The sequence below is a fragment of the Trachymyrmex cornetzi genome, unplaced genomic scaffold (assembly GCF_001594075.2).
Source record: "Trachymyrmex cornetzi isolate Tcor2-1 unplaced genomic scaffold, Tcor1.1 scaffold67, whole genome shotgun sequence".
Lineage (NCBI taxonomy): Eukaryota > Metazoa > Arthropoda > Insecta > Hymenoptera > Formicidae > Trachymyrmex > Trachymyrmex cornetzi.
This window is the reverse complement of record NW_017299992.1, coordinates 2168229-2182239: the sequence shown is the minus strand read 5'-3', so window position 1 is coordinate 2182239 and position 14011 is coordinate 2168229. Positions and strand designations below refer to the sequence as shown.

Below are 14011 nucleotides of genomic sequence, written 5' to 3'. Positions count from 1 at the left end.
AATGATAAAACTAATTTAACACACATTATTTGTTATTTAGTATCTGATATTAACTGTGATTGTAATCGTATGTAATCACAAAATATTTTGTGTTGCATTTTATCATAAGCTCGATTTTATTTTTATTATTAGCATTATTTTAAATAATTTATCTATATACCATTTTACTTTATTACTTAATTTTTTTATTTGAAATAGTGTACTATTTTAACGTCTTGGAAATAAAAAAAGTACAAATGCATTAACCAATTTTAATTTTCCTCTCATATTTTCAATTAGATACCTAAAAACATCGACAGATTTTATACTTTGATAATTTTATATCGCAAGATAACATATATTTAAAATCTGAAGATAAGCCAAATTTTAAAAAAAGTGTTTTAATTTAAAAAAATATATTAATACCTCTCCCATTTATACCAAATACGAAAAGAATCGATTTTATTCCGATAGAATCCATCTCGTACTCGTTTAGTTCTAATCATGAAAATCTCTATTTCCCTTTTTTCATTACATGAAATTTTCCTTTAATTCTATAATTTTGTAGTATCGAAATTGCATGCTCTCGCAATCTCGCGTATTTGATAGTATTTCCGAAACGATAATCTTTCATGCTTCGCGTCCCGGCATTTTAAAATTGATTCCTCGGGGATACGCGCGACCACTGAGTGTTCACGGACGATGTTTAGTCTTTTTGTCGATTATAACGCAAACCGGGGCGCTGCGTCGCTCGCGATTATTCGACGACGACGTCGCGTCGCGGTCGCGCAAATCGTGGGAGAAGCGCGTGAAAACATCGACTGCCCCGGCCCCGGGCGCTCTAAATGTAACCCTAAAACTCACGGCCAGAGGAATGTATAATTACGGGGCATAAAAGTAACTATCGCCCACTCTCAAAAGGCACTCTCGGGCTGTGCTCGCGCACGGCGTTTTTCGGGGGTCGTCGCACCCACCACTCGCAAATTCCCATCGATCTCCCGAGTCGGTTCGAGATGTTCAGCAATTCTTTCTTTCTTTCTTTCTTTCTTTCCTTTTTCCTTCAAATACGGCGATTACGGAAGAACGCGCCCGCCTCGGCCCAACTCCTCCCTCCCTCCCCTCCCTCGCTCTCTCTCACTCTCTCGCTTCTCCGACTGTAAAACCATCGTAAATATACACCGTTGAACGAACGCAAAATCAGGTGGACACTGGAAAAAGAAACTGACCGGCCGCGTCGTGCCGTTTTGAGGATTCCGACGTGACTCGAGGGTGGAGATAGCCTTGCTGATCGTTTTCGAAAGCGGTAATCTTTGCAACGATTTCGCTCAGCCGTGATGCTCGCGGGCGTCCTTTGCACCTATTTTCCAATGCGCAGTTAACGGGTTCCCTTGTGGGTAGCAACAAAGTTTATATCCGCCACCGAGCATGCATGAAAATTTATTTGTTTTACAATTTTACAATCAGCTGTGCGAGACGTGTATACGTATACTTATTCAAAGTACACATAGGATCATCCTGCATATTTCTTTTCTTCGAGAAACTAAGAGCATCAAGTAATTAGTTGTAACATTTGTATACAATTTATATACAAATCAAGTAATTAGTTATAACATTTGTATACATTTTTTTAAATACGCTACATTATAAATACAGTTAAAGTATATATATGTACATACGTAAGAATCACTTAATAATTTTGTATATTTATTAAAATGAAAATTAGGTAGAAACACAAATGACCCATCGTGTATGGTAATGAAGCGGAAAATCATCGTATTAAAAGATAAAGAATATATTTTAGGCAGCGTGACGCTCTTGCGGACGTTATTTTCGCGACGCGCTTACCGTTTCGGCGCAAGATACCGAAATCCGACATTCAGAAATATGTCATCGGCGTTTATCGAGGCCAGACATCGTTCGCGTTGGCAATGCGATGCCGAATCGGATGTGGTATGTACGAAACACCATCTGTCATATCGGATTGTTAACTCGGTTATAGCTCACGCATATCAAATCGTTCGGGGTGCAGCTTAGTCCGGAATGGGCAGAGCGCGGTAATGCGATTTGGATATATAGAGAGTCCTGTGGGATATTATCGGCGTAGAACCTTTTCCCCAATGATACGATAAATGATATGCATATGTAAATATCGTGACCGCGCAGTGCGAGTCACCCTACATGCGCAATAGACCGGTAAAAAATATATCTCCGAACCCTGCTCGCTTCCCGCCACAACACATCTTAATAAATTATTTAACTTTCACTGCACAAAAAACATTTGTAGTACTTTATTCTTATTTTTTAATAAATCATATTACATTTGTCCTGATTATAAATGGTATTACACGAAAAAAATTATTTTCTAGAAGATTTATAATTTTACTGGCTACATACCTAAAAATAATTTTGTTGGATCATCAAAATAATTATGTTGGAAACTAGAAAATAGCAATGCTGTAAAAAATTGTGATATTATCAATCAGTTTGAGTTCCCTACAAAAAATTATTTTCAGATCTCTATCCATTAAAATTTTAGATTTTTTTAGCAAAATCATTCTTTTCGTGTAATAACAATAAAAAGATCTATCATCAAATAACTTTTGGTATAATAAATTTTATGGAGGAATGATAAACTTGCGCGGCAAGTAATAAATTCATTTTGTGCTTGTTGTGATCGAACTGTTGAGATAATATTCGTGCAACGCGACAAGAAATTCAAACGCGCCTAATTTTCTCTCACGGGGTCCTATCGACGATGCCAGGATGATCCCGTTAACAGGATCAAGACTCACGCTAGGCGAAGGGTTCTTGTTATTCGCAATCGCCTTCGCACCCGATCCTTGGGGATCGCAGATCCCCTGTATTTATTTCCCGCTACTTCATGAGAATCATCCTAAAGAGTAGGATGTTCATTTGTGGCTTCACAATAAAAGAAATTATTTACTTCTGCTTAAATGAGATTTTATCACGAAATATATTTGCAACGTTTTAAATGATACACTTTTTGATATATGTTGCGAAAATTAAAAATAAACTAAAATTTACTTGACATACATAAACTAATGACATGCGAAAATATATAGTTATTAGGTATTTTAAGTAGTATATGTTATGCAGAAAAGTCTACTAACTTAATTAAAGATGAAACATCTTTAATTAATTTTAATTATTTATGACTTATAAACGTAATGTAAAAATTATTATTAAATTATCGTTCAGAATTTATAAATTCAAGTAAATATTAATTATATTACTTACTTTATTTTCCGAAAAATTTTTGCACATAGTACAAAATTATAAACTTGTTAATTTTATTTTCACACCTAATATTAATTAAAAGGAAATTAGATAAACGAGGTTGAGCGTAATGAATTAAATGACGGAGCGACGTGCTCACTTCCGTGAGGCGCAGACTTTTGTTTTTCTCTGTACAATGTAATTAAAAATTTTCATCTCGGAAAGAGAGATCTCTTTAAAACATTCATCCGCCGTCTGATATAAAAAAATAATCCACATTCTTTATTTTGGATCCTTACGGAGATCGAGGAAAAGTTTTGATTCAACGATTATGTCTCTCTTAGTGCACAGTTGCGCAAAGTTGCAACTTTACGAGGCGTATGATGAAGCGATGGGCCTAAATTCTCAAAGCTATTTCGCAATTCGCTCGTTCTTATATAGACATCAAGTTGAAGAGACTTCCGCCTCTTCATCTCGAGCACGCCTTTATCGTCAGACTAATGATTTGCAAACAGTGTCTTTCAGCCCGTTCCTCTCGTTACGAAGTTTTCAACAGACGTTGGTACATGAACAAGGCAGACATCTTGAAACTTTCGAAAAGTAAAAGACAAAAGTAAAGGAAATCTCACCTACCATGAGCTCCGTTTATGCCATTGTCCGAATTTTATTTGCTCAAGTGCTTTCTTAAATGTACTGCAAAGAGAGCGAGTTACTAAGATTATAACAAATGTATTCTAGTGAGTTATGTAACATTTAAATATATTGTACTATATTTTATTTATGCAATTCTCGTTTCCTTGCATTGTAAATAAAAATTTTATTTTCTTTATTTATTTTTATAGCTATACTATAAAGTTTTTTCTTTACAGAGATGCTATAATTAAGAAATTTAGTCAGAGATTTTTATTACAAAAAAGTATTTTTAGTTTTTAATTTTCTTTCAAGAATATAAATAAACAACAATAATATAATTCAATAGAAAATTAATATTTTTCATGATAAAGAGCAATAAGTAATTAAAATATTCTCTATATTCTGTATAATCAATATTCTCTATAACTTTCTTAATGACTGCATATAGAATATTTTTTATTACGTTATTTACTATTATTATTAAACTTTCTATTTCCACAATATTAAACTTTTTTTAAAGAATTTTTTTAGTTTATAAAGATTACATAATGCATTACATAACATACAATGTAATCAACAAAATAAAAAAATTTAAATAACGTTATAATTTAATAAAATAAATAACAAATTACGTGTTACGTAAAAATCTTTTTAATGTATTTATATATTCTTCATTTATATTTACTTTTACTGGCTTTCAAAAATTGTCCTTTATTTTATACACAATAGCGCCATCTCTTGAGGAAATAAATTATCCTTTGCCCTAACGTAGAGAGCATGATAGCAGTATTCTCAAAGGGAATGTACATACCATCCTAAGGTTAACAGTAAACGAACTATATTCTTATTTCTTACAGCTGCAGCTACAATCGCTAAAAACGCATTTATTAGATTGAAAAAAAAATGACACGTAACTTTACAATATGCCTTTTTCTTTTTACAGCGACCCAGCCAAGAGTGAAGATATCAAAGAAGACATTAGTTGCAACTGAAAAAAAATATTGTTAATTCAAACGAATATTAACAGACTCTTGATTCACGTATGCAGTACAAACATCTACAGAGAGAAAAGAGAAGACGTCGAGTTAAGCCAGATTCCGAATATCCTAGTTGATTGTGGAACATTATTAAAAGCTTCTTCTTTAGAAGAATTGAAAACACAAAAGTATTGGGAGAAAATTGTGATTACTCAGTTTAAGTATAAACAATAACTTGTAGGCTGACAAGAAATTTTAATTTACTTTCCTTTAATTTACTTATAAAAATATATCGCGCATACATAGTGCGCTTGCCATAGGTTTAACGTACTCGAAAAGTGCTGAAAGTTATTACTTCTGCATTGTAAACCAAAGTTAGTAGAAATAATATAAAAGTTAATAGAAATAATAAATAAAAATAAATAAAATTCTATATATTACAAGCGAGTTTAATATACTCAACAATTAAAAATGGGTTCATCATTAATGACAAATTAGTTGTGCCTAACCATAAATAATTATGCCTAAATTATAAATAAGCAAGTATATGATCTTAAGTATATTTTATCAACTCACGATTCGTATAATTTTATATATTTGTTTTAATATTTTAAATAATATCCGAGATGTGTAGTACAAACATCTACCTATATAAAGACTACATGCCAATAAATTTTTTCTCTATACGAACGTATGAATGACACAACAGAACACTGTGTTCATTATAATTAAAACGATCTCTATTATAATTAAAACGAAGAAACGTATCCGATCTGGTTCTGACAATTGATACTATTTAAGGTAATTAATTCCTGCGGATTTTTTGTTGCATTCTTATTGTGGATTTTCACTGTTTTCAGACGGACGGTAGTTCAAGGAATGAACGATCGATAATTTCGATAAAAAAAAAGAAACGTATTTAGAATAATTTGTAAATGGATTCTATCCGAATTCTTTCTCGTTTCAAGTCGCTACGTTTTTGATAGCTTATCGAATTATATACGCTTATAATTATACTGGTTTTTTTTTTTAATTATTTAATTGGTATCATCAATGGCTGTTATTTCTTTTTTCAGTACGTAGATATATACATATATCTTCTCTTCTTTTTTTCATTGTTTTACACTGATTATGCGTCGTTTTCGTTCATTACGAATGTCACAATCTACAATGTATGTTCATTTGTTGTACAAAAAACATTTGTTGAATTATTTATTATTAGATACTTATCGATACGTGAGAGAGATTGAATGTAAATTTATATATCAGAAATATATATAAATTGATGTTTTGCACTCGAGATATTTATGTAATAAAGGTTTGCGATGATGTAGCATGACAAAATTTTAATAGCAAAATACGTTGAAAAGCGACAGGTATACAAAAGATATTTCACTCGATATTTCAGTCAATTATACATACATTATGTAATACGTAATTGATTGTATGTAAATAAATATATTATAAAACGTATCATTTTGTGTGTATATGTGTATTGCAATATAACTAAGATTTTAAAAGTATAGATATAGCCGAAAGTTTGATTATAATTTATATAATACAAAATGCTGATAGAATGCAAACGCATCGCTCATGTCTTTTTTTCATTACGCATTGCACGTAACGAAAATTTAAATAGACAAAGTTCCAATATTAATTACACTTGAAATACATTTCTATTGAGGAAATAACACAGGTGTTCGAGCCAGGTATGTGAATTGATAATTGTAGAATCAAGTGTTGAACAAAATTGTGTAATGACGTCGAACACATCTGCGTGTTTTCGAAAGTATATCTTAATAATTGGATGTACATACATAATGTGTGCCCATAAATGAATTATATTCTTATTTATTGATAGTATCATGGTCAAACAGTTCGATAAAGTATATAAACTGTCTGCGCGAATAAAATTTTACTGAAGAAATCGATCCCTTGGTTACGAGGTAAGAACCAATATACTCTAATGATCAATTTATTTTGTATTAAAATCGATATAATTTTGATGGCAATTTTTACAAATAATAATATTTTTGGATTATAAATTGTGATATAATCACATATTATCGTGACGGATGTTTATTTCCAAGACGCTCGTTAAATACAACTTGCGCGTGTACATATACTTGTGTAAAAATAAAAATAAAAATAATATATTTTGTTAAGTAATATAAGTCGCATATTTACGTTTGTCGACAAATTTGCAGATGAATCGTTGGATATTGGTTTTTGCGGCGTTAGCTGCTTTGGCTTCGGTTGCCAACTCAGCAAGTAAGTATTACATATGTGTGGGTGTGTGCGCGTGTATGTGTATTGATTAAGGAAATAAATTTAAAAAAGAATTATACAATTTTAAAAAGATATGAATATGCATATTAATTGCAGTAACATTTTTCTAAACTCTTTCAGAGAATGTTGTATGCTACTACAGTAGCTGGGCTGGTTATCGAAATGGTAATGGCAAATTTGACATCTCAAATATTGATCCGACTCTTTGCACCCATATCATTTATAGCTTTGTCGGCATAAATCCGGATGCCAGCATCCGAATTATGGACCCATGGAATGAGCTTGCCGACAATTACGGCTTGAACGGTTTTGGCAAATTAATCGCTCTTCGTAATAGTAAGAGCCCTAGCACTAAAATAATGGTCGCTATCGGTGGATGGAGCGAAGGATCCACGACATTCTCTACTGTCGCCAACAATCCGACTCTTCGTAAAACATTCGCCAAGAACGCCGCTAAATTTATGGACCAATATGGTTTCGATGGTTTCGATGTCGATTGGGAATATCCGAACCAGCGTGGTGGGAAACAAGGAGACGTAAATAACTTTGTGGAAATGCTCAAGGATTGTAATACCGAATTAAAAAAGAAAGGAAAGATTCTCAGTATTGCCGTTGGTGCTACCGAGTCACTTGCCAGTTTGTCTTATAATCCAATCAGCAAGATAGCCCAAAATGTGGACTTTATCAATCTTATGACATACGATCTCCACGGTACTTGGGACGGCGTCACTGGTCACCACGCTGGGCTTTATTCGTCCACGAGCGGAGACAAACTCACCGTCGTGAGTGTTCCCGAATCTGATATTTGAAATTATTGAATATTAATTTCTCGTTTCCATTGAAAAGTTCAAAGAAAACATTTATTTCTCTAGCACTCAGCGGTACTCTATTGGTTGAACAAGGGTTGCCCGCCTGAGAAACTAATCCTTGGAGTGCCATTCTACGGTAGGGCCTTCACTCTCTCCAATAATAAAAATAATGGCATTGGAGCTGCTTCCTCTGGACCAGCTACACCCGGCCCGTATACTCAAGAGGGTGGCTATCTTGGATACAATGAGATTTGCGAAAAACTGAACCAGGGAGGCTGGACTGTTATACACGGTGATAAGGAAAAATCTCCTTATGCTTACAAGGGCAATCAATGGATTGGTTATGAGGATCCACAGTAAGTATACTGATGTACTGATGTAACTTTCCTTTTCATTCCTTAAATTCGTATGGCAATTATTTTTACTAACAATATATAATTTTTTATAATATAATTTTAATAACGCCGTCTCTTTTTCAATCCATTCAATCCATTGACATGTTTCACTGCACGATATATTATATAATATAATAACGTGTACTATATACGAAGTATTTCGTTTTAATATTCACATAGAAATATCTCGAAAAGTAAGTATAAAAGATACGAAAAAAGTTTTAGATGGAAATGAAACGGTTTCAAAAGGGATGTATTTTGGTTACGTTGTTTTTCCTCTAAATGGAGGCACCAAAAAGATATGAAAATAACTTTCACTTTTTTAAATAAAATTATATGATTCTTTAATATAATATAATTTCTCTAATTATTCTGCATATAAAAGTATTAAAGTTGAAATATCAAAAAATCAACAGTTTACGAGATATTTTATATCCCAACAGAACTTGCGGCGATATTGCTACAATATTGTAATTTCTTCTGGCACATATTGACATGAAATATTAAATATCTCGCAAACTGCTAATTTTTTTATAATCGTATACTTTAATATTTTTATGAACAGAATAATTAAATTAATCAATTGGTGTAAAAAAATATATAATACATTTTAAAAATTATCCATTTCGCCTACAACTTTTTTTAAAACAATTATATGTTTTTACAGATCTATGCTAGTAAAAGCTCAATACGTCAAAGACAAAGGTCTCGGAGGTCTAATGGTATGGAGTATCGATACTGATGATTTTAGAGGAATTAGCGGAACAAAGTTCCCTCTACTGAAAGCAATGAACGCAGTGAAGAAATAAGTCTGGTAGAATCAAGATAAACCAACCAAGAAACTACCGCAAACGATGCAACTATAACAAACAATGCCTCCACATATAACTGCACCTTCCAGTGATATTTGTAAAAAAAAAATTACAATTTGCGATAAATAAAGTTACGATATATTCTACCTATGCCGAAATATCAACGGCGCTTTCTAAGTACAAAAATTCAATTGCCTAAACGGACTAGCTTTCAATCCCTAAATCAATGATTGTAATTACAAACATCTCGTTCCTGAATATAATTAACGATAATAGACGGTAACAAATGGTCATGTTGTACTATTCTATGACGTTTCTACTTGTTATACGACGTGAAACGTAATAAATAGATATGCTTTATAACTTGTGTACAGTCAAATATATAAACCTATTTCTTTACATTCTTTTCCTTTGTAATAATGTATAATGTTTATTTGCATGTATTAAGAAAAAAGCGATATTATGGTCAGTGTAGACGTAATGGCCCCTCTTAATATCTCCTCTATTATCTAGGTGGCGAATTTTGATGATTACTTACATGAAATTATTTAGTTAGTAACTTGCCATTATATCATGACGCTAATATGCCAATATAACACAATAGCTAGCATTTAATTTTATTTTAAATAGCGTCAAATTTTAGAAATTTTTATGACATTGTAGCATCAACAGCAAATTTTTTCTCGAAATTTCATTAATTTTTAATATCTAAATGTATGCATAATCAAATTTTTTTTAATTATCGGAACAACCGATAAATATCGATAATCAATCTTACATCAACGATAATTATCGATGGCTATTGATAATTATCTTTAGAGCTGCCATGGCATACAAAAAAAACTTAAGCAGTAAAACGTATAAGCAATAAGCGAATTGGTCAATCACAGAAAAGACCATATAGCCATAATGTAAGCAGTATTCAATCCAACATGTTAATTTCCTTACTGCTTACGTTTTACTGTTTAATTCTAGAATTGGAAAGAGATGAGAAATAAGTTGAACCTCAGTTAAGAATTAACCGTAAGTTATGAAACTGGGCCTAAGTGTTTTTTGTACCATGGTACAATTACCTTACGAACCACAGAATCTAATGTGAAACGTGACTTATGTGACGCAAGTAATCGAATACTCTGTCACATATCATCTCTCTTTTTAATTATGTCCGGAAAAATATGATATGTTTTCTTAGTAATATAGTTGGAAAATAAAGATATGTCTACCTAATGTCATTTCTCAGTAAATGTGTTACAGTCGATAATGTAAATAGTTGCATACTTCAAAAGAAGAATTTTTAGACATCTTTCCGGAAAGTCTGAAAGAGGTATAAAAAATTTTTTAATAAAGTTTTAAAGATGCTCTTTTAAAAATATAAAAAACATTTTTTGGGAAAATCTTAAAAATATCTCTTTTAAAATGTTTTTCGAATGTCTTTTAGATTTGCATGTTGCCTAAAGTATGTAAACAGGATTGTGATCTTTTACTATAAGAATAGTTTCTTCTATCAAATTACCTCGTATTTTTTAAATAAACATTCATTACACACAACACACACACACACACACACACACACACACAAATACACACACAACAAACTGGATATAGTCTTCTGCTATAGAAATAGCTTTTTCAAACTCCCGCTTTATTTTTATCAAAAATCTATAAATAATGAATGTCTTGCATAAATCATAAAATACAAATTTGTTATGTATACAAATATTCAACAATTAATATTATATTTTACTACATATTTTTAATAAAAACGTTCTCTTTTACTATTTATAGTTTCTATTAATTTGCTACCAAGATATCATTTTGATCGTTATTTTTTAATAATAATTAAATTGTCGAGAAGTAATTTGATTTGATTTTAATTATAATATAGAATAAAGTAGATAATTTATGCAGATGACATCAAACCTTCCCATATAATACAGTTCTCTGAGGGATATCCTCTAAACGTCCTTAGAACATCTCTTGGAACTGCGTTATATGGTCATTTATGATCAAAAATCGTAAAATCGTGGATTTAATTGAATCAACAGCATTTTTTTCTCAGTGTGTATATATATATATATATATATATATTTATAACAAGCTTTTAATAACTATATTAAACTTTTAATAACTATATTATAACATTTAATAACTATATTAAAAGAATTACAATTTATTATATTGAATAATATTGTTATGCCCGTGTCGTGTCGATCCGTGCCGAAGATCACATCGCTCGATAATGAACCGCTCAGCTGCCTAGTTGTCAAACTAAGCTCATCAGATTTTATAGTGAAGACGTGTTTTTCCGCCTGAGCCTTTAATTTATCGTATTCACTGTTTTCTTTGTATTTAATGTATTAAATGTATTTTGTTGTCTATGTCTTGGAATAAAGAATCTCTTTCTGTATTATCCTTTTATTTCCGCGGCTCGGAAGTACACGTTCGCGAGTGCATTTTCGCGAATCGGTCGCACGGGCGCAACAATATTATACAATATTCTTTTATATTATATTAATTTTTTTAAATTTCTATTACCATTTAAAAATTTTTAGATTTTTTATAAATTCTTAAAAAGTTAGAGATATTCTTTTAATATAAGAATGTTAAGTATTTGTATACCAGTATACATAATATAAAAAATTGAAGGATTTTAATTGTTCTGCATTTTAACAAAAATGACTTTTTCGAAGCGTTATCAGTAACAAGAAACTCATTATTCACGCGGGTACGATCTATTTAAAGGAAACAGGTGATACTTATCAAGTGGAGAACGTGATATAGCACAATGGTTTCGACAGATTTAATCACGACATCCTTCTCATCCAATTAAACAAAAACATTGTCTGCAACAACGTGATAAAATTCATTCCGATTAAGCAAAAAGATATCGCTGTCGCAGATCTTTCTTGTATATATGGTTGAGGCATAACTTCAGTAAGTTTTTACCAACACAAAACATTCTTTCAGCTCAATAAAATTACACCACCCAACACTTTACAAGAAAGTTTTATTCCCCCCAGAAATGTAAGCTTTCATCTTCGACAGTAATCGACAATCACATCCGCACTCTCATCACGAATGGAGTGTGCTTTGTAAGCCATAACAAATTTGATATTATACAATCTTTTGATTTCATATTTAAAATTAATATAAAACTTAGCTAAATGAAATGGCCGTCAAATAATAGATTAATAAATTTCTTATTTAAATATAAAAATGCATTATATTAATTATTATATCATAAAAACGGCTATTAAACTAAAAGACTATACTACATAAATATTATAAAAAATTATATTTTTATATTATTATTGTACAATCATTCTACAATTAAAGAATTACAGTTTTGCAATGTTCTTGGAATATTACAGACATATTACTGACATTTTGCAGGCATATGGTTAATTTACATTTCTGTAATATCTCTGCAATTTTACATTGTAATCTGCAAATGTATTATACTAAATTAATATTCAATATTTTTTAGTATCAAAATAACATAATTTATAAGTAAATAAAGAAACACAAAAATAATGTATATTAAAACGTGAATTTTAAGATAAATGAATAATATATATGTTAATTTAATATATTATAAATGTTAATTTTATTGAAAATATACTTCCAATTTGTGTTAGTTCGCTTACAATTTGTATCAAAGTTACATTTTTTTGTTAATTTCTTTACATAATAATGTATTACTTTCTAACATATTCAGTTTGATACCTACACAGATGTGTCTAAAATGCATCATACAGATATCTTAAAGATATATGTGATATCTTTAGAATATCTGTCTGATTTTGGACATTTTTACTATGGGTATTAAATTAACATAAAAATTTGAGTTGACGTTTGGGATGAAATACATATATTAAATTTCACATTTTTCCAATTATAGGTATTTATATACATATAAATTTACAAATATTCTAAAACAGCACATTTCATCAATCATTTATATCTCACAATTTATTTACTGGCTTTGATAAAGGATTTTCTGATCATTTTCAATTTATGAAATTATAGCAATATGAAGGAGATACGAGGTATTTCATATGTATTGTTAATACATTGTGTAAATTTATAATAGTTGAAAATTTTATGTCGCAATTTCTAAATCATTGCTTCACGTACTCAAGATAAAAATTTCAGAATAAATTTCGTCTCAAAAGATAGAGATCTTTGCAGACACAATTCGATCACATGTTTAAGGCTTAGTCAATAATTATCGAAATCATTTTAAGAGAGTTCATGATTAAATCTATCGGATTAAATAAATTAATTCGTTTTTTGCGTCATATATATATATATATATATATATACATTACAAAATATATATGTTCTCTTGGTGAAGTGCTTAAAATGGTCTATATAAACGTACGAAGAAGATTCATTATTATTAGTACTGTACATACTTTCAATATGTACACGTTCTTTATTTTGATAGTCGCTTGTTTAGCGATAACCGCTCATGGTAAGCAAAAATAAATAAGATTAATTGTATTATTCAAATCAGTTTTCTTTAATTTACAAATTATCAATTAAAACAGTGAAATTATACAAAGTTTGAACCTTTGATATTTTCGATGATTGAAGTAAAACTACAAAATTTATACATTACTTTATAAGAAATCTGTTATTTTTTAAATGATATTATTTAAATAAATTTATTAACTATATTTTAATATGAAGATGTCAAAAATAGACCCGAATGATTTTAAAATAATAATTGCTAAACAATATTTCTAATATTTATTGACTTTTTTATAATGATTCAATAAATGGTTAAATTGTTTACATTTTTCAGACATTAACATTAAAAAATGTAGCATTGCACGTTATATGGGTAATTCTACAGAACTTTAAATTCTAGTGTC

The 14011-nt window shown here is 30.4% G+C and overlaps 2 protein-coding genes across 2 annotated transcripts in view; both read left to right on the top strand.

The window, feature by feature from the left end:
* The first annotated feature begins 6757 nt into the window (after positions 1–6757).
* LOC108767298 (chitotriosidase-1) lies at positions 6758–9494 on the top strand. Its single transcript, XM_018517062.1, has 5 exons — positions 6758–6772; positions 7034–7097; positions 7236–7897; positions 7988–8280; positions 8987–9494. The coding sequence occupies exons 2-5, from the start codon at positions 7034–7036 to the stop codon at positions 9126–9128; spliced, it is 1161 nt and encodes a 386-aa protein (XP_018372564.1). The 5' UTR covers positions 6758–6772; the 3' UTR covers positions 9129–9494.
* A 4013-nt stretch (positions 9495–13507) lies between these two features.
* LOC108767304 (chymotrypsin-1-like) overlaps positions 13508–14011 on the top strand; it is a 3652-nt gene continuing 3148 nt past the window's right edge. The window contains exon 1 of the mRNA XM_018517068.1: positions 13508–13608. Within this exon, the coding sequence (XP_018372570.1) occupies positions 13557–13608 (52 nt within the window). The 5' untranslated portion in view covers positions 13508–13556. The remainder of the gene's footprint in view (positions 13609–14011) is intronic.

Coding starts and splice junctions, on each gene's coding strand:
- LOC108767298 (XM_018517062.1), top strand. CDS start 7,034: ATGAATCGTTGGATATTGGTTTTTGCGGCGTTAGCTGCTTTGGCTTCG. Junction 7,098..7,235: donor TTCGGTTGCCAACTCAGCAA/GTAAGTATTACA, acceptor AAACTCTTTCAG/AGAATGTTGTATGCTACTAC. Junction 7,898..7,987: donor GCGGAGACAAACTCACCGTC/GTGAGTGTTCCC, acceptor TTATTTCTCTAG/CACTCAGCGGTACTCTATTG.